General features: G+C 34.4%; 2 protein-coding genes and 1 long non-coding RNA gene across 3 annotated transcripts; 2 read left to right on the top strand and 1 right to left on the bottom strand.

The window, feature by feature from the left end:
* Window positions 1-162: 162 nt before the first annotated feature.
* Window positions 163-3,549, top strand: LOC101207073 (transport inhibitor response 1-like protein). Its single transcript, XM_004136215.3, has 3 exons — window positions 163-1,181; window positions 1,482-1,983; window positions 2,065-3,549. The coding sequence occupies exons 1-3, from the start codon at window positions 586-588 to the stop codon at window positions 2,845-2,847; spliced, it is 1,881 nt and encodes a 626-aa protein (XP_004136263.3). The 5' UTR covers window positions 163-585; the 3' UTR covers window positions 2,848-3,549.
* A 3,852-nt stretch (window positions 3,550-7,401) lies between these two features.
* LOC116402844 lies at window positions 7,402-11,057 on the bottom strand. The gene is made up of 4 exons (XR_004215505.1): window positions 10,971-11,057; window positions 10,633-10,773; window positions 8,633-9,511; window positions 7,402-8,549 (listed from the first exon to the last, which is right to left on the bottom strand). It is a non-coding gene; the product is annotated as an uncharacterized LOC116402844 (long non-coding RNA).
* Window positions 11,058-14,576: 3,519 nt separating this feature from the next.
* Window positions 14,577-17,939, top strand: LOC101206433 (transport inhibitor response 1-like protein). Its single transcript, XM_011654269.2, has 3 exons — window positions 14,577-15,465; window positions 15,766-16,267; window positions 16,349-17,939. The coding sequence occupies exons 1-3, from the start codon at window positions 14,834-14,836 to the stop codon at window positions 17,126-17,128; spliced, it is 1,914 nt and encodes a 637-aa protein (XP_011652571.2). The 5' UTR covers window positions 14,577-14,833; the 3' UTR covers window positions 17,129-17,939.
* The last annotated feature ends 1,099 nt before the right edge of the window (window positions 17,940-19,038 follow it).

Raw genomic sequence — 19,038 nt, 5'->3', positions numbered from 1 at the left:
AACCACAAATGAAAAGATGTTTGTCAAGTGCAGTAGAGGACAAACGGTATCTGGTGAAATTCGACCTCAATTATGATGAGTGGGCTGAGTAAATGTAAATTCTTGATGTTTTCTTTTTTTCTCTTTTCCTCTTTCTTCATGTGCTTTCTGTATTTTACCAATAAACTAGAGGGGTTGATCTACAATATTGTGGGTACTTTTATTTAGCCTTTAGGGCAATAAAAATGTAGGGGAAAAAGAAATATAAAAAGTAGGAATTTTGAGATGAAAGGACAAAATTGTTGAAACAAAGCCCCAAATAATAGAGCAGCTATGAAAGAGAGGGAAGAGAGAGACATGAACATGAAGAATCCGAATGCCCAGAGATACACACACACTCCATTGTCCTTTGATCTGTTACAATAATCTCTCCCCAAAAAAAAAAAGTTCATTTCTTCTTCTAGAGAGATTCCATTCAAATCTCATCCTATTTTTTCCAAACCCCAACTTCATGATCTGATCGGGAGTTGGTTTTTTTGTGCTTTTTTTTTTTTTGGCAGAAGAACTCAGAAAAAGAAGGGATTTTTAGCTAATTAAGAGTGTCAAATGAGAGTGGACAAAGCAGAAATGTCTGAAGACGAGGATCGGGCTCAATCTCTAGATCTGGGTATTGAGGCCGCCGCCGAATCCGCTAACAAAACCCGTAATTGTAGCGGCGGCGACGGCGAGGAGGTTGGTGGGTCTGGCTCAGTGGAGAACATTCTCCACAATGTTCTTGAGAACGTGCTTCATTTCCTCACTTCACGACGTGACCGGAACGCGGCTTCACTAGTTTGCAAGTCGTGGTATCGTGTTGAGGCCCTCACTCGATCCGAACTCTTCATTGGAAATTGCTATGCCGTCTCACCTCGCCGAGTTACGTCGCGGTTTAGTCGAGTTCGGTCAGTGTCGATCAAAGGGAAGCCTCGGTTTGCTGATTTCAACCTGATGCCGCACAATTGGGGGGCTCACTTTACTCCATGGGTGGCGGCCATGGCTAAGTCGTACCCTTGGCTCGAGAGAGTCTATTTGAAGCGCATGTCTGTGACTGACGACGATCTGGCTCTGCTTGCTGACTCTTTTCCTGGCTTTAAGGAGCTTGTGTTGTTTTGCTGCGAAGGATTTGGCACCAGTGGTATTGCTGTTGTTGCCGCCAGATGCAGGTATGCCTCTATATTTATACTTCGTTTTCTTGTCCTTACCCTTTTGTTTTCTCAATGGTATGAGCTTTGGAGTCTGATTCCTTTAGTTTGTACTGTCAAATGTACCTTTGTTAGTTTGTCTTTAAGGATCGTTTGTACCTTAGTTTGAATCTGTATGCTTTGAAATCCATTTGGGGTCTCTGGATGGTTGGATTCTTTGAATGATGCAGTGTTTTTATGTTCTAATAGCGAAATTTTATTGAAGTTTCTCGAGTGCTCGCTTTTCTTCATTCAGCTTAGACTGATAGATTTGCTTTTCAGGCACCTTCGAGTACTTGATCTGATTGATTCTGATGTAGGAGATGATGAAGTGGATTGGATATCTTGTTTCCCTGAGAAGGAAACTTGTCTTGAATCTCTGATCTTTGAATGTGTAGAGTGGCCTATTAATTTTGAGGCACTGGAGAGGTTAGTGAGTAGATCCCCGTCCTTGAAGAAACTTGGGGTGAATCGTCACGTTTCCATTGCTCAGTTATACCAATTGATGATTCGGGCTCCTCGTTTGACACATCTGGGAACTGGTTCGTTCAATACGTTAGAGGCTGTGATCCATGGCGAGTCCGAGCCTGATTATGCCTCTGTTTTTGCTGCTTGCAATTCCTTAGTTTGTCTCTCTGGATTCAAGGATGTTTTGCCCGATTACCTACCTTGTATCTATCCAGTTTGTGCTAACCTCACCACTCTGAACTTGAGCTATGCAAATATAACTCCTGAACAACTCAAACCAGCTATAAGACACTGCCACAAGCTCCAGACTTTCTGGGTGTGTAATCTTTGGGTAGAGAAGTGTAAATGGGAGAAAATTTGGGATCCAAAGCTTACAATTTTGTTCTTTTTGTTGCAGGCCCTTGATTCAATATGCGACGAAGGACTTCAGGCTGTTGCTTCAACTTGCAAGGAACTGCGAGAACTTAGAGTTTTCCCTTTCGATGCCCGAGAAGATGTCGAAGGCCCCATTTCTGAAGTGGGCTTCCAGGCAATATCTGAAGGTTGCAGGAAATTGCAATATATTCTCTACTTTTGCCAGAGAATGACCAATGCAGCCGTAGTAGCTATGTCACAGAACTGCCAAGATCTTGTGGTCTTTAGACTGTGTATTATGGGACGACACCAGCCAGACCATAAAACTGGAGATCCCATGGATGAAGGATTTGGTGCCATTGTTATAAACTGTAAAAAGCTAACTAGGCTTGCAATATCTGGATTGTTGACGGATCGTGCTTTCAGCTATATCGGGAAGTACGGGAAGCTCGTACGTACCCTGTCAGTTGCTTTTGCTGGAAACAGTGATTTGGGATTGAAGTATGTGCTAGAGGGCTGTCATAGATTGCAAAAACTTGAGATTAGAGATAGCCCTTTTGGGGATATAGCTTTACATTCTGGTTTACATCATTACTACAATATGAGATTCCTCTGGATGTCAGACTGTAAACTATCTCGTGGGGGCTGCCAAGAGGTTGCCAAAGCAATGCCTCACTTGGTGGTTGAAGCGATGAGAAATGAAATCGAGGAAGTGGATTATCTACCTCAGGTGGAGGATTTGGACAACCATGTACGCTTGTTATACATGTATCGATCTCTTGAAGGGCCAAGGGATGATGCTCCAGAATTTGTAGACATCCTATAGAGTTTTCAGGTTCCTACAACTTTGACTGGTTGAGCAAGATCACACTGTTGTCTGGGAAGATTTATAATTTATTGCTGCGGAATGTCCTTTAGTACCCTAAAGAAAGTTGACCATCTGTTTATTGGGCAGGAATACTGCAGTGGCATTGAAGCCAAGTTCTTATGTGATCCATGAAGCTAACCATGTTGTTGTATCTGTACTTTTCGTATTGTTAATGTTTCTCCAAATTTGCATTGGATAACTTTAACAAGAGAGGTTCAGATGAGGGCAGTGGTTGTAGAGCTGCACTAAAAGCTTTGATAACGTCTGAGAGTCTCGTTATCCATCGAATCAAGATTGAACTCGAAAATGTTGGAGACTTGATCAACTATAAGAGGTCCAAGAACATTGTTCTTTCTCTAAGTTCATCAAAAGTAAGGGAATGGTTGCAGGGATCGTTGCAGGTAATCAGTCTTACAAGAAACTTTTGTTTATCTTGATTCACATGGTAGATGGCTTAGGCCATTGATGACACGACTAGAAACCCAATAGAATTCTTCTCTTTCCTCAAAATGATTGTCTTTTTCTTTTTTCCTTCTAATCAGAGGAACTGTTGTCTTATTATTGTTATTTATCAGCAATGTGAGATTGGTAATAAATGTCAAAATATATTCATTAACAGAATTTCCATATGCTAGCTAATGGGTACTGTTTCTACTTTAATTTTTCCCCTCCTTGATTTTGATATCAATTGAGAGTGATATGCACATTGATGAGCATGGAAGATGTTGTAACAAGTACAACTTGGAGGCCCCTCTCCTCTTCTTTCTCACACAGTGAAAGAAAGTTGAATTTCATGGAAGTGAGATAGTTGCAAATATAGCCATCAACATATATATATATATATAAGAAATATATAATATAGAAAAAATACTAGTTTCACAAAATTTGGTGGGAGTAAGAGTTACTTCTATTATTGATAAACTTTGTTGTTTATCTTCATTTTTTTTAAATGCTATACATTTGATTATTAATATTGGTCGGGGTTGTCAAATAGTTCCCCTTGTAGGGTCAATGGTTTGATGATTTGTCACATCCCCTGAGTTTGCGTTTTAAAGCAGGCATCAATCAGTGGGCTCTATTTTTCATTATTAAGAGAGAAACAAGCTCTCCTTGCTAGCAAGGAAGGAGGTAAAAGCAATGGAATCATCAAAGTGGGTTCTGACTGTGCATCTGTAGCATTGAATGAAAAGCTGAGGCTTTGCTTTCTTGTCTAACCTTATGTTGTCTAAGCAAGTTGGCAACAGCCTATGTTTTCCTTCCGCCACTTCCCCATTTTTACCCTTTTACTACATTTCTTAATTGATTGAATTTGTTGGGCGTTGATTGACCCAACTCGTCTTAAGTTCTCAAAGTTCAGGTCTTTCATTATAATAGCTAAAGTTTACAATTATTGTATCAATTTTTGATCAAACTGTGATTAAACCGACCATGATTGGTTTGATAAATGTTCAAACCAACTTTTCAATTGGTCGGTTTGAGTCAATTTAATTCTTCAAAGAATAAAAATTTGTTCGTTTAGATCTTTTCCAAACCGACGCTCTTCTGCTTATCATCACCGATCAACTTGATCGATTTTGAATGATCTGCTAAGTTTGCTAAGTTTTCTAGTCTATCATACTATCCCCTATGTCTTCTCATTTATAAATCAAACTAAAACAGCTTGAAGCTATTATAACACTTTAAACTATGATAACCCAAACAATCTTAAAAGGATAAGATTTCAAGTTCATTGAAATTACATTTTTCCCCTTTGATAGAACGTCCTAATCATATTGTAACCAATCCCATATAATTGTATGAAGAGAAAAAATAATAGCAATGAGCAAAACGACAATATAGAAGCTTCCAGTTTTCATTTTGCTAAGATTTTGTCTTCCACCAGATTCTTCGTTTTCCATGGTGTTCAAATAATTTGTTTGCAATTTAAATGAAGTTCAAAGACAAACTACGTTTTATTTAATAAATAAACTATATAAATACAAAGAAATCAGAGAAGTATGAGATGAATAATTGAGAGAGAGAGCCGATAGGCATCGGTTCATGATCAATTCGGAATTTTAAATTTCTGTTATAATTTCAAGATTAACATTAGAATTTTAATTTCAATTTCAATTAGTTGTACAGTAAATGTTTCTTTTTTCTACTTGTTTTCTTTTCTTCTTGGATACAAAATGGGAGGTGAAAGTTAACCTACAAGCTGGCTTAATTGTTGTTAGTACAATTTCTATGTTAGTTGAATTAAGTTTATTTCAATCTTTTAAGTTGATTTGAAGACCATTGTTTTCGTGCATATTGTTTTTGTGAAGTGTTGTCTTTTAGTTGACATTTAACATCTGACTACTACTAAATTTGGATTAGTACTTAATTTGTGTGTTGAGTGTCCAGTGGTTTGGTTTGGGCACAACTAGAGTTAGGCTATTTGATAGGTTGAGTCTTCCGCTGTAGTTGTAATTTTTCAGCTTTTAATTTAATTTAATAAATTAAAATTAAAAAAACTATTTTAAATGATAAAGGTGTTGAAATATCTATATATATATATATTAACAAAATTATATCTATCAATCTTTACTATGGATAAATTCTAAAATTTTATTATATTTTATAAATATTTTTTTTATTTCATTACATTTGTAACTAAACCTTAAAACTTTGTGAAGATATAACGTTGAGTTTCGTTCAAGATCAAATAGAAATATAAAACTGAGTTTTACCTAATTTTTAGGCTGAACATGTGTTTTAGTTTAGTCTTCAATGTCCATTTTAACATCTTTAGTTTCTATTAGTTTCTTTTCTTTTATACTTGTAATGTGTTTGAAATAACTTTTGGAAAAAATAAATAGATAAAAAAACTTTTGGAAAAAATAAATAGATAAAAAACTTTTGGAAAAAATAAATAGATAAAAAAACTTTTTTTTTTTTTGCAAGTTGATTGGGAAAAATAACCAATATAGCTTTTGGGTGATTTTATATGATTATAAGTGCTTTTAAAAAAAATATTTATATATAAAAAGAAGACATAATAAATATGCATATTGAAAATTTGTAATTTATTTTTGAAAAATAACTTGAGAGATGAATTATTTGAAGAAAGACTTTAGCGTTTCTTTGTTTAAGACAAAAAGACTTCTATATATATGTGTGTGATAAAGTACTTTCAGACACAAGTATAAATAGTTTTTTTAAAAAAATAATTTTTAAAAAATGCATAAACTAAGTATCATGTCATTCAAACCTACTACTACCATCAACCAATTATAACATTCATGAACTAGGAATATCAAATTAAAAAACACTAAAACATAATAGCCTAGATCGAAGCTTTAGCAATAAAACATTAATAATCAAAACATAAATTTAGGCCTTAATAAGTTGGTATCATATGCTACCTATCTTTTGTTTTTGTTATTATTCTTGTGAAAAGATTTAATACGATATGAACTCAGTGCATATGCAATGATCTTAAAAAATGATAATTGATCATTAAAGAAATTAAATTCTTGAATAGGAAATTTTTACCTTCAAGAAAATCTACTGAAGGAAGAAGTGGTTCCATCCGATCTAAATGAGGGGTCCTCCTTTATGCGTTAAATTTAAAGTCTACAGTTCAACAAAGTTGGAGAATCATCAGGTCAAATAGAGTCAATCTTTATACAATATTGAATCTATTCAATTCTTTTTCGTCTTCATATGCAGTCTTACAAGTAGTGACAAGTCCAAAAATTCTTTGGATCAAGAAAGGAAAAATAAAGAATATAAATATTAAAGAAAGGTGGGGACATACATTTATCATTTGACTAGCAATAAGCTGAGGAGGAATATCAAGTCCCCTAAACTCATGTTAAATCTGTCGGTGCTTATATGTAACAACTTTTACCGTTGCTCGTATGACACGCAATAGCCTTAACCAAGACCTGCAAAGCGAAAGAGAGTTCTCCAATGTTGTTCCAGAAGAGAGCTATACCTAAAAATATAAAACTTAACCACCAAGTGTAAACCAAAGAAATGAAATAGAAAGTATCTAATGTAGTTAAGAATTTGGTTATGTAGTTTGTAAATACACGGCTACACGGCTATACGCATGTAACATTTAATAAACTCCATTAAATCTTAATATGATTTTGTTTTACCCATAAATTTTATATGATAGTACAAGTACTATTTGGGTGAATTAGATTCATTTTAACAATTTAGTATAATTTTAAATACAAAATGGGGGAAATCGAAATTATAGTCCAACCACTATATGATTTAAATTCATTTTAACAATTTAATATGATTTACATAGTAGGACATAGTTATAAATATTTGACTACATATGCATTCTTTTTCTTACAAGCATTACACAGATGAGTAATGGATCCTTCTATCTCAAAATTGATACAAAGACTTAAGTTATAATACATATCAAAAAGTTCCTAAATCCATAAAAATTTGAGAATAAAATTGTTTACCTATCTGAACTAAATTGTTATTTGAATAAAAGTGTAGAGTCAAAATTATTTTTTTAAGTTTTATCCCATGCAATAATAATTATTATTATTATTATTTTAAAAAAATAACTTTTCATTTACATTTAATCAATGTATAAAAGGCAAATGTTGCCTCTCTAAAAGAAATATAAAACCAAAGGAATTCTCCCCCTAATTTCAGTGTTTTTCAAATCTCGATTACTTTTTTTTCGAACAAACGATCCATAAATTAATATTTTTTTACAACAAAAAAAGAATACATGTATACATATGGAGCTTCTATCATCTTGGATGAAAAGCTAATATCTATTAAATAAATAAAAAAATCGGTACAAATTACATATTAATTCACATTGATGGAGTTGAAGCAGTATTGAATAACTTTACTTTTCACAAGTAGATAACATAGAAACAAAATGATTATCAACCATCCTCAAACATTAGAACCTACTAAAAATGATATTTTATACTTAAAATGATAATAACGTCCCAAATCTCAAACATAAAAACAATAAAAAAAACCACATGCCGACCTTAAACATAATTTTATTGGTTAAACAAATTGTAGATTCTAATCTACTTTTCCATTATTTTATCGTATGATGAATATTTTAAGATAACAATAAAGGATACTTCTCATATTTTATGAACTTAATCAAAATCAACTATACGCATGCAAAGGCTAACGACCGTCACTCATTGAGTGGGTCATACTAGAGAGCCTCTTTAAAGCCCAAGCTCAAAGGGGTCATTAAAACTTTTGCAATTCGCAGCGGGTGCCCTATTTTATTCAATCTCAACCCTATTATTTGGAATTTTGTTGATTATTTTTTGAGAATATAACGATAAAACTTAAAAGTATTCATAGATATAACACAAAGTAAAAATATATATACAAGTATGCTAAAGTTTAAATTCAAGCTCTCAAGGTTAGATTTAACCATATTAGTTAATCTTTTAAAATTCTAGTATAGGTTTAATTACTGGTCCTAAAAATACTATTATTAGATGTAGTTACTCACAAGAATAAACACAGGATATACTTTTTAAGCTCCAGACGATGCTAACTTAATTAGAAGTGTTAATGGATAATAATACTTAACTCTCAGTATGCTTCCAACTCCCTTTGCCATGCGACTACAACTCTATTATGATCGTCCATTCTGCAGAGTGCTTCATTGGCCTCGGACCCTAAAAAATACAAAATAAATAAAAATAAAAATGATGATAATAATAATAATCTCTTTTAAATTCTTTTTGTTAGTGTTTCCTACTCAATTGCAATTGACGAATCTTCTAAACTTGTCATATTTCAAAGCCTTTCAACTCGGCATCTATCTTTGCTGTGAAACAAAAGGACAAGAGCCATGTAAATATCAAGTTGCCTGGCAAAAGTCTATGATAATACACCTGTGATTAGCATTTTTGACATTATAGTTATGAATGATAGCTTAGGTTATTGTGTCCAATATATTAAAATTATAACTTATCTTATCGTTTAGTATTTTATTCGACTCCCAATGTGTATTAAATACAATATAAATCACAAACAACCAACAGAGAAATTAATTTGAGATTCCACAAACCATGGCATCCTTCAATGCAAGAATTTTGGCATTATTCAGCATTCTCAGCCATGATCAACTGCTGGTTAACATTGGTAATTTCCATTATGATGGTAGAAATCTTAACCGGATTTCAGTGCAAAATTTTATATTTCACATGCCATGACAACCTTCGAGCTCTTGATAGAAAATAAAATCCTGGCCGATGATCAACTGGTAGACGACACTGGAAACTTACATTTATGAAGGTGAAAATTTTAAATATACCATAGTATGCCATTCTTATTGTACCTCTTTTCAGACACTTGGCAAGATATAACATTCTTACTCAAGACCAACCACTGGGGAATGATGGTAATTTGATTTCATTTATGACGGTGGGAATTAGCCCATGCCCATCGGCCATCATGAATTGAATTTCTGCAAAAACTTCCTTTAAACTTTTTCAGAGCACTATCAAAGAAACATCCTTCCATAGACAGATTCCATGGACCACAGAGATAACCTGTTGTGTATTTCTCTACAGAGTTGATCTAATTGACTTGTTCGTCGGCTCTCTGCCTTCAGTGAATTTATTGGAATTCTTACCTATCAACATTAGAATGAAATCATAAAGCTACTGCATATAATAAGAAGTTTAGATAGTTCTTCAAACCAATGATGTAAAATCCCACATTCCTCAGACCCCGTACTACTCCCCAAGCAGAACATAGTAGAGAACTCCTTTGAGATCACTTCCATTTCGATCTTACCAGAGAAGCCATATGTTCAGATATAGACAAGTTTTTGTGGTTGTTTATTATATAGTTTCCCAAAAATGCTGTAACTAAGTAATGTGCTCAATGATATGGCAATAACCAATTCATGAGACATCTCAGCATCTAAAAGCTGCATTGCTTGACTCCTACAAAAGTTCTACCTACGCTTAATCTCAAGCAATGCTTTACAATATAGTTAAGTAACAATGCCAAGAAGTGGTGATCTCTCTCCATTTTGAAAAGTAGCTTAAGTAATTTAATATAGAGCAATATTATGCTAAACATTATTAGTTGTAACTCCCAAGGCCAATAAAAAAGAAAAGTTCAGTTTAATTAGTTCATAACTCCTTCAGCATCTCAAAGTCACTTGCAAACACTCGCAAAACCACAAACTGACATAGATATATTTCGGATCTCTGACTTCAAGACGTTTTTAACTTTCAGTTTTAAGGCATCTTCGGACAAGTGCACATAAAACATGTACTTTGTACAGTCGAAATTGAACTATATTGCAGCTTTGATTGCAAAGCAACAAGAGCAAGCAAGACCACGTGCATTCTGGTGTCTTCACTTAATCATTTTTTGAAAAATGTTGAAAGTTACAATCACCGTCTTGATTTCAAGATTGAATTTCTGTCAAGGAAAAGATACCAATTGACACAAAGGAAAACTGTCATATCCTTAATCTTGTAAGTTTGGATTTCAAAACTTTCCTCCTACCTAATAAGTAAGTAGTAAAAATAGTTAGGGACATCTCGAAACCGATTCCAGCTCAGACTTTTTGTTAGTACTTCATGCTCTGTTTTACGGAAGTTAGTTTACACTCGAGTCTATTTTGGAGGGTTCCTATACGAAAATGAGAACTGATAGATAAATTAACCACAAAAGCCAGTGAGAAGAGTACACAAAATGAGGAAATAGAAACCAATGAGAAAAAGAAGTCAAACATACCTCCGAAAACCTCGAATACGAAACTCGTCGTCTTCATACAGGAGAGGTTTATCACCACCACACAATGCATACAGCCAACGTTTAAAAGCCATCATTAGCTGCTTAACGACTCCTGATGCTTGTTCGCAAGTCTCCCGACTCCTGAATCCATAAGTGGAAACATTAACAAACAAATGAAATTTTGAAGACAGATTTCGCGACGCTGCTTAACGAGATGGAAAACTTCCAGGCAATGCTACTCGTAACGCAATTGATGGAACAGGAAAACAATACACTAAATGTACGTTAAGAAGCAAACAGAAAATCAATAACTCGAAATGCTAACACATTACATATACCTCCCGAGATCCTCAAACGCTCAGCTTGCCTCCACCGCCTTCTTTCGTCATAACTCAACCAACTCCTAGTTGAATCCGTCTTTTCTGAACAAGAAGAAAACCTAGGATTCGTTGATGATAAACAAGCAGTTAAGAAACATAAATGACCACCAGATTACCCTGAATCCAAGAGGAAATCCAGTTTCAGAGGCTATTCGAGTATACTCACGCTTGACGCACTGCCGGGGAAGTAAATGAAAGTGGAGGTGGATGGACAGGCATATGGAATGCATTCAGGAGGCGGTGCTGAAGCAGCAGCTCCAATGGAGTCGGAGTAAAGGACTCGATGTACACGGAGATGACGATCCAGGGACCGGAGAGCGTCGACCTTGATAGCTTTGTGTAGTTCGTAGCATAGTTCCGAAGAAACCGTGATTAGCAAGGAGTGGTTTTACCCGGGAAGACTTGGGAGGTCACAGTCAACATTTTAAATTTTAGAAAAAGTATAATTTAAACCAAAACTTCCTAATAATTCTATTCCCTTAAATATTAAACTTCACTTCATATCAATTTAAACAAACTAATATCAAATTAACATAGAAAAAATAAAAGAACACATAGAAGGATATGGTCGAATAATCGAGTATGTTCGATCATCTAAAATTTATATGGAACTCACTAGTCGTTATGGCTAGCATTGCTATTACAATTACAAATATTGTTATTGTTACATAGGATCACTTGATTCTATTTGTTGTCATAGCATCTATGTTCTAAATTTCGTTGATAAAATGATAACAAAGGTCATAATTTGAAGACTTGATTTTTTATAACCACAAGGTCTATCATGATATTTGGTGATATTTGTTTAAACATTTGTCATTTAGAAAAAATACCTATACATTTGTTTACATTATAATAGTTTGCAATTTTACAAATTGGATGTTTAAATACCCAATATATGTTTTGAACAAAAAAAATTAAAATAGGTACAATGAGATAATTGCAAAAAAAAAAAAAAGAGGTTCCTTAAAAATTAAAGTAAATGCTTTTGTAAAATAATAAAAAATAAATGAGAAATGAGAAATGTAACGTTGACTACCTACTATCGTATTGTTAATAACAAAAATTTTAAAATATTCATAAATATAATAAAGTGTCATAATCTATTTGTGATACATTAGCATACATATAACGAATAAAATAATTACAACAACAATACGATATTTGTAAGAATATGTGGATTTTATTAATCTAATTGCTAACTAGTCCATTACCATAAGAAGCTTTACATTGCATGAATAAGCTGAAAATTATTTAGTCCATACTCTTATTTGGTCTTTCTCAAAGATAATTTGTATATCACTTTATTTAATTATTAGATGCAACAACTTAGTATATAGTTATGTTATTGGTTTGATAGTTTAATGATTTTGGATGTTGAGAGTTAGATCTCTCACTTTTTTTATTAATAAATGTCTTAATTATTTTTTAAAATATGTTTTTAACCAATTAAGTTATATTCAAACGAATATATAGAGATTAAAATTAATATTACTGTAATTAGGACTCTGCTTTTTTAGAGTATAATTGTATTTAGTATTTCTTCATTTCATACACTTTTTCTTGGCCCTCATCCATTATTCATCGATCATTCTACTTATCTATTTTCCACTTCTGACTCACCATCTGACACTACACCTTGTCTTTTACCCATATATGAGCTCACTCAATCTGATTCTATCTCTATGCTTTCAAATCTTTCATCTGTCCCTTTGCGAGGATCCTAAATTTGCACCAGTCCGACAGTCTACCCGAGTAAGAGAAACTCCTCATCTTAAAAATCACCATTGTTTTTCCACTATCATGTCTTTGGTTGAAATTTCATTGTACAAGAAAGTCATTACTAACCTGTTGTGGCAACAAGCAATGAATAAAAAACTTTAAGCTTTGGAAAAAACTCATACTTGGGACTATGTTGATTTGCCTTATGGAAAGAAACCTACTAGGTGTAAGTGAATTTTTAAAATCAAATTGGAGCATTAATTATAGTAATAGTTAAAATGCTTAAAATCTAATTACACGGTCTAATAAAAAGACATTTTTCAAATTTTAATGAGGATATATCTTCGCTCAAATTTAAAATTTATAGTCTATAAGTTACATTTGGCCGTACACTTTTATTATTGTTATCTGTAGTAGTAGTATTTGTCGCTCTTAACTAGATCTTCAAAACTGTAAATTATATATATATGTTTTAAGGTGAAAGTGTACGAAAGAAACCATTGAAATACTCACTTCCAAAAAATTGTAATATCACCTCTCAACTTTTACAAATATTTCAAAAGTACCATTGAAATTTATACTTTTTCTTTAAAAAAAAGTCTAACAAAGATTGATACCTAAAACTATTGACAATAAATCAAAATGATGAGAGGATCTAATTTTGTGTTATAGGTCATTGACACATCATTCATATCCCAATTTATGTTCAAAATTCTAAAGCCTTTCGTTAGATAAACATTTGGATTTTGAAAATTAAGTTAGTTTTTTATAATTTCTTATCACCGTATTCACTTTCAAAACAGAAATAAGTTAAGTTCTCTCAATCAAACGTCATAAACAAACGTAAGTTTTTAAAACATACTTTAATTTTTAAAAACATTAAAATAAAATGTAGGCAGTAACGTAAATAAACTAGATAAAATAGATGATTACAGACTTAATTTAAAAGAACAAAATAAATAGATAAATACAAACAAACAAATGATTACCTAATAAACCCTAAGAAACATACACTTCAAGAGTATTTTTGAAATACACATTCATAAAGTTTTTGCAAACTTTAAAAATCAAACACCACATCTAGAGGGTTTTATTTTTATTTTAATAAATAATACTAAGACGGAGCCCGAACATCACCTATTGTTGTACACCTCTTATCACCACTCACATACTACTAAAATATTTCACTAAATGATAAATTTATTTGGGAAGTCTGCAAAAACAACCAAAAAATTTATAACAATAGAGTCCATGCCACTTACATTTTCAAATTTGCAAAAATAGCAAATTTGAGAGCAGATTACCGTCATATTTATCAAATTTGCAATATAAAAAAAAAGATGTTGTGAGCTGTTTTTTTCTAAATTTTTTTACCATCTAATGTAATTTTCTAATTTATTTTTATCACACAACAAATTACTCTCTAACAATTGAGTGAATTGCATACATTATACCGTGTCAATCAAATATGAATCGAGATCTACCCAAGTATTTTTTTTTTTTTTTTTTTGTATTTAGAGGGTGAGGTTGATTGACCCACAAAGGGCAAGAGTAAGAGTAGTTGTTTTAGGGCAATTAATTAAATATTGAAAAAAATTATTATTATTATTATTATTAATGTTATTATATTTAGAAAAAGAAAAGAAAAGTAATGAAGTGTGAAATGAAAGGACAAGATTGTTGAGGGGAAAGCCCCTAAAATAATAGAGCAGGTGTGTGGGGAGCCATTTGAAAGAACAGAAACATAGAGATAAATAAATAATTTAATTTAAAATAATAATAATAATAATAAAGATATTTAAAAAAAGAAAAAATATAGAGGCAAGAAGAATCCCAATGCCCAGAGATACAGACAGGAGAGCCTACTGTTTACACTCCATTGTCCTTCTCATCACTTCTTAAACTAATCCCTCCATTTTTTACATATTATTTCACACTCCTCTCAAATCACACCTATGCATTCTCATTTCTCTCTCTTTCTCTTCATCTTCTTCCATTCTCTCTCTCTTCTTCTTCTTTTCTAAACCTAATTTCCTTGATCTGATTCATGGTTTGTTGTTCAGGATTTTTTAACAAGTGGGTAGTTTGATTTGTTGCATATGAGAGTGGATCAAGCTGAAGAAATGTCCGAAGACGAAGATCGATCTTTAACTTCGGATCTAGTTGGTGATGGAGGTGCGGGTGCGGGTGGGGGTGGTGATGCCATAGCTGAATCTGCTAGTAAAACTCGCAATTGCACAGGGTGTTCTGGTGATGTTACTGCTTCTGCTTCTGCTTCTGCTGAGAATATACTTCATAATGTTCTTGAGAACGTGCTTCACTTTCTTACTTCTCGACGTGACCGGAACGCGGCTTCACTTGTTTGCAAGTCCTGGTATCGAGTTGAAGCTCTTACTCGATCCGACCTTTTCATTGGGAATTGTTATGCGGTATCCCCTCGTAGAGTTACGTCGCGGTTTAATCGAGTTCGGTCAGTGAGTATTAAAGGGAAGCCTCGGTTTGCTGATTTCAACCTGATGCCGGACAATTGGGGGGCTCACTTTACTCCATGGGTGGCGGCTATGGCTAAGTCATACCCTTGGCTTGAGAGAGTCTATTTGAAGCGTATGTCTGTGACTGACGACGATCTGGCTCTGCTTGCTGACTCTTTTCCTGGCTTTAAGGAGCTTGTGTTGTTTTGCTGTGAAGGATTTGGCACCAGTGGTATTGCTGTTGTTGCCGCCAGATGCAGGTATACCTCTAGATTTATACTTCGTTTTCTTGTTCTTTCCATTTTGTTTTCTCAATGGTATGAGCTCTGGAGTCTGATTCCTTCAGTTTGTACTGTCAAATGTACCTTCACTAGTCTGTCTTTAGGGATCGTTTGTACCTTGGTTTGGATCTGTATGCTTTGAAATCCATTTGCGGTCTCTGGGTGGTTGGATTCTTTGAATAATGTGGAGTTTTTATTTTCTAATAGCGAACTTTTGTTGAAGTTTCTGGAGTGATGGCTTTTCTTCATTCAGCTTAGACTGATTGATTTGCTTTTCAGGCACCTGCGAGTACTTGATCTGATTGAATCTGACGTAGCGGATGATGAAGTGGATTGGATATCTTGTTTCCCTGAGAAGGAAACTTGTCTTGAATCTCTGATCTTTGATTGTGTAGAGTTTCCCATTAATTTTGAGGCACTGCAGAGGTTGGTGAGTAGATCCCCATCGTTGAAGAAACTTGGGGTGAATCGTTATGTTTCCATTGCTCAGCTATACCATTTAATGATTTGGGCTCCACGTTTAACGCATCTGGGAACTGGTTCATTTAGTACTTCAGAGGCTGTGGTTCATGGGGACTCAGAGCCTGATTTTGCCTCTGCTTTTGCTGCTTGCAAATCCTTAGTTTGTCTTTCTGGATTCAAGGACATTTTACCTGATTACCTACCTTGTATCTATCCAGTTTGTGCTAATCTCACCACTCTGAACTTGAGCTTTGCAAATATAACTCCTGAACAACTCAAACCAGTCATAAGTCACTGCCACAAGCTCCAGACTTTCTGGGTATGTGATCTTTAGGTAGAGAAGTGTAATTGGGAGGAAATTTGGCATGGAAAGCTTACATTTTTGTTCTTTTTATTGCAGGCTCTTGATTCGATATGTGACGAAGGACTTCAGGCTGTTGCTTCAACTTGCAAGGAATTGCGAGAACTTAGGGTTTTCCCTGTTGATCCTCGAGAAGATGCCGAAGGCCCCATTTCTGAAGTGGGCTTCCAGGCAATATCTGAAGGTTGCAGGAAATTGCAATATATTCTCTACTTTTGCCAGAGAATGACCAATGCAGCCGTAGTAGCTATGTCACAGAACTGCCAAGATCTTGTGGTCTTTAGACTGTGTATTATGGGACGACACCAGCCAGACCATAAAACTGGAGATCCCATGGATGAAGGATTTGGTGCCATTGTTATAAACTGTAAAAAGCTAACTAGGCTTGCAATATCTGGATTGTTGACGGATCGTGCTTTCAGCTATATCGGGAAGTATGGGAAGCTGGTTCGCACCCTGTCAGTTGCTTTTGCTGGGAACAGTGATTTAGCGTTGAAGTACGTGCTTGAGGGCTGCCATAGATTGCAAAAACTTGAGATAAGAGATAGCCCATTTGGTGATGGAGCCTTGCGGTCTGGTTTACATCATTACTACAATATGAGATTTCTCTGGATGTCAGCTTGTAAATTGTCTCGCCAAGGCTGCCAAGAGGTTGCTAGAGCGATGCCTCACTTGGTGGTTGAGGTGATGAAGAGTGATGATGACAATGAAAACGATAATCAGGTGGAGGGTATGGAGGACCATGTTCAGGTGCTATATATGTACAGATCTCTTGAGGGGCCGAGGGATGATACTCCGAAGTCTGTTGACATCCTATAGAATATTGGACTGCTAGAAGATTCAACTGTCACTGAGCAAGGTCACAATTTTGTGCGATAAGTTTATTACTTCTTATCAAAGGCTTATTCTTCAATACCCAAAAAAATCATGTTTACCCACTGAAGAAAATTTGGATGCCGGTTTTTACATGGGGAAGATTAAGATGGTTTTGGGAGCCAAATGGACAAAGCAAAAACATCTCATTTGAGATATGGGCACTTCCTGATACTTTGAAAAGTGGTGTAGTTGCTGAGGATTAATCTCCTTACCGTTAGTCAGGAGGCTAATCAAGTTTTCATAAGTTTGTTTCTAATTGTTCCGTTTAATTTCTTCATTTCAATATTCGTAACTGTAAACTAGAGCTGCTGGAGGAAGCATGGGGCGTAGAGAGCTGCCTTAAAAGCTTAGGTATCAATTATTGGTCATTTGTCAATTGAATCAAGAAAGAAAATCATTTGCAAGGATTGGAGAATCTGTCAACTGCCAGATCTATATGAATATCTCTCCAACCTTCTGGCCACCAATAGCAAGAGGATTGACACAGGTATCTCACTCGGTCCTACAATAATCATTAGTCCATTTATTTTGATTCAAATGGTTAGTAGATGTGAAAATTGAAAGACTCGGCCTCTCTAGCTAAATGTTGTTTATTTCTAATCAGATTTACCAGTAGTGTAGGCCCCAGATTATCGAGTTTACTATTGTTGTTTATTAGAAAATGTGAGATGGATGGGGTAATAAATGCCAAAAACTATTCATGGACAGAATTTCCATATAATAATGGTACTGTCTCAGCCTTTTTTTCCCTTCATTTCTTCTCTCCATCTTTTTGTGATAGCTAAATTAATCGGTTTTCTGCGATCAGTCCACTGTGATTTTATGCCACTGCATCAGCTGCAGAGGGATCACAAAGGACCAAGGCCAACTAAATGCATATTAGAAGAATGTATATAGAGACTTGAGAGCTATCTGCACTTACTAGATTAGGTTAAAAAAAAGGTTGTGTTGAAGCTTGATAGTTTTGTTTGGTGAGTAGACTTTTTATTGGCCGTTTTCAAATAGTCTATATAGGATCAATTATTTGATGACTTGTCACATCTCCTCCCTGAGTTTGCGTTATAAAGCAGCCATCCATTAATGATGGGCTCTTTCTCTCTCTTCTCTCACTCATAATGAGGAGAAGGAACTCTTCTTAGCAGGAGGTAAAAGCAAAGTTTATCATCTTAAGTGGGATGTGAGTCATATGACTATGCTATTGAATAAGTATGGGGAGAGAGGGCTTCTCTTTCTTGTCTAACCTTATGTTGTGGAGGCAAGTTGGCAACAGCATATGTTTTGTTTTCTTCCTCCCACCATCTCATCCTTCCCCTTTGGATCTTTCTTCCTTTTTGTGAATGTGTTTTTTTCTTTTTATATCTGGAGAGTTTGAGCTAGCTTATGCACACTTTATCGAATTACCTCATATAAACAATTTCTTTGATCCTATAACATTTGTGTATAAAAAAAACTTATAAGATATTAAATCTTAGGTACACGCTAGAGAGGATAATGGAGAGGAAGAATGGAGTTAGATTCATATTTGTTTTTGCAATCGTTAGATTCATATTTCTTTTAGCAATCCTTAGTTGCTAATTGAATTGAGTCTTTTTTCTAGTTGACCATGTGGCCCAACTACTTGTGACACATGTCTAGCTGTTATTTGTACAGCCAATTTTCTTCTTCTTTTTTGTCTTTTACCTTTTCTTTTTCGTCTGAGTTTTCCATTCAAGGTATATATATATTTCGAAAATTGAAAAAGTATATATAATTTCTTCACTCAAGTTTCATTGTTTTTGTCTTTTTGATTTATTGTATTATTTTCTCATCTACATATAAATATATTGCTGATTTTTATGGGGTAGTAACTAAGT

This window comes from Cucumis sativus, chromosome 3, assembly GCF_000004075.3.
Source record: "Cucumis sativus cultivar 9930 chromosome 3, Cucumber_9930_V3, whole genome shotgun sequence".
In the NCBI taxonomy this organism is placed as follows: Eukaryota; Viridiplantae; Streptophyta; class Magnoliopsida; order Cucurbitales; family Cucurbitaceae; genus Cucumis; species Cucumis sativus.
The sequence above is the reverse complement of the archived record's forward strand: the minus strand, read 5'-3'. Positions and strand labels throughout refer to the sequence as shown.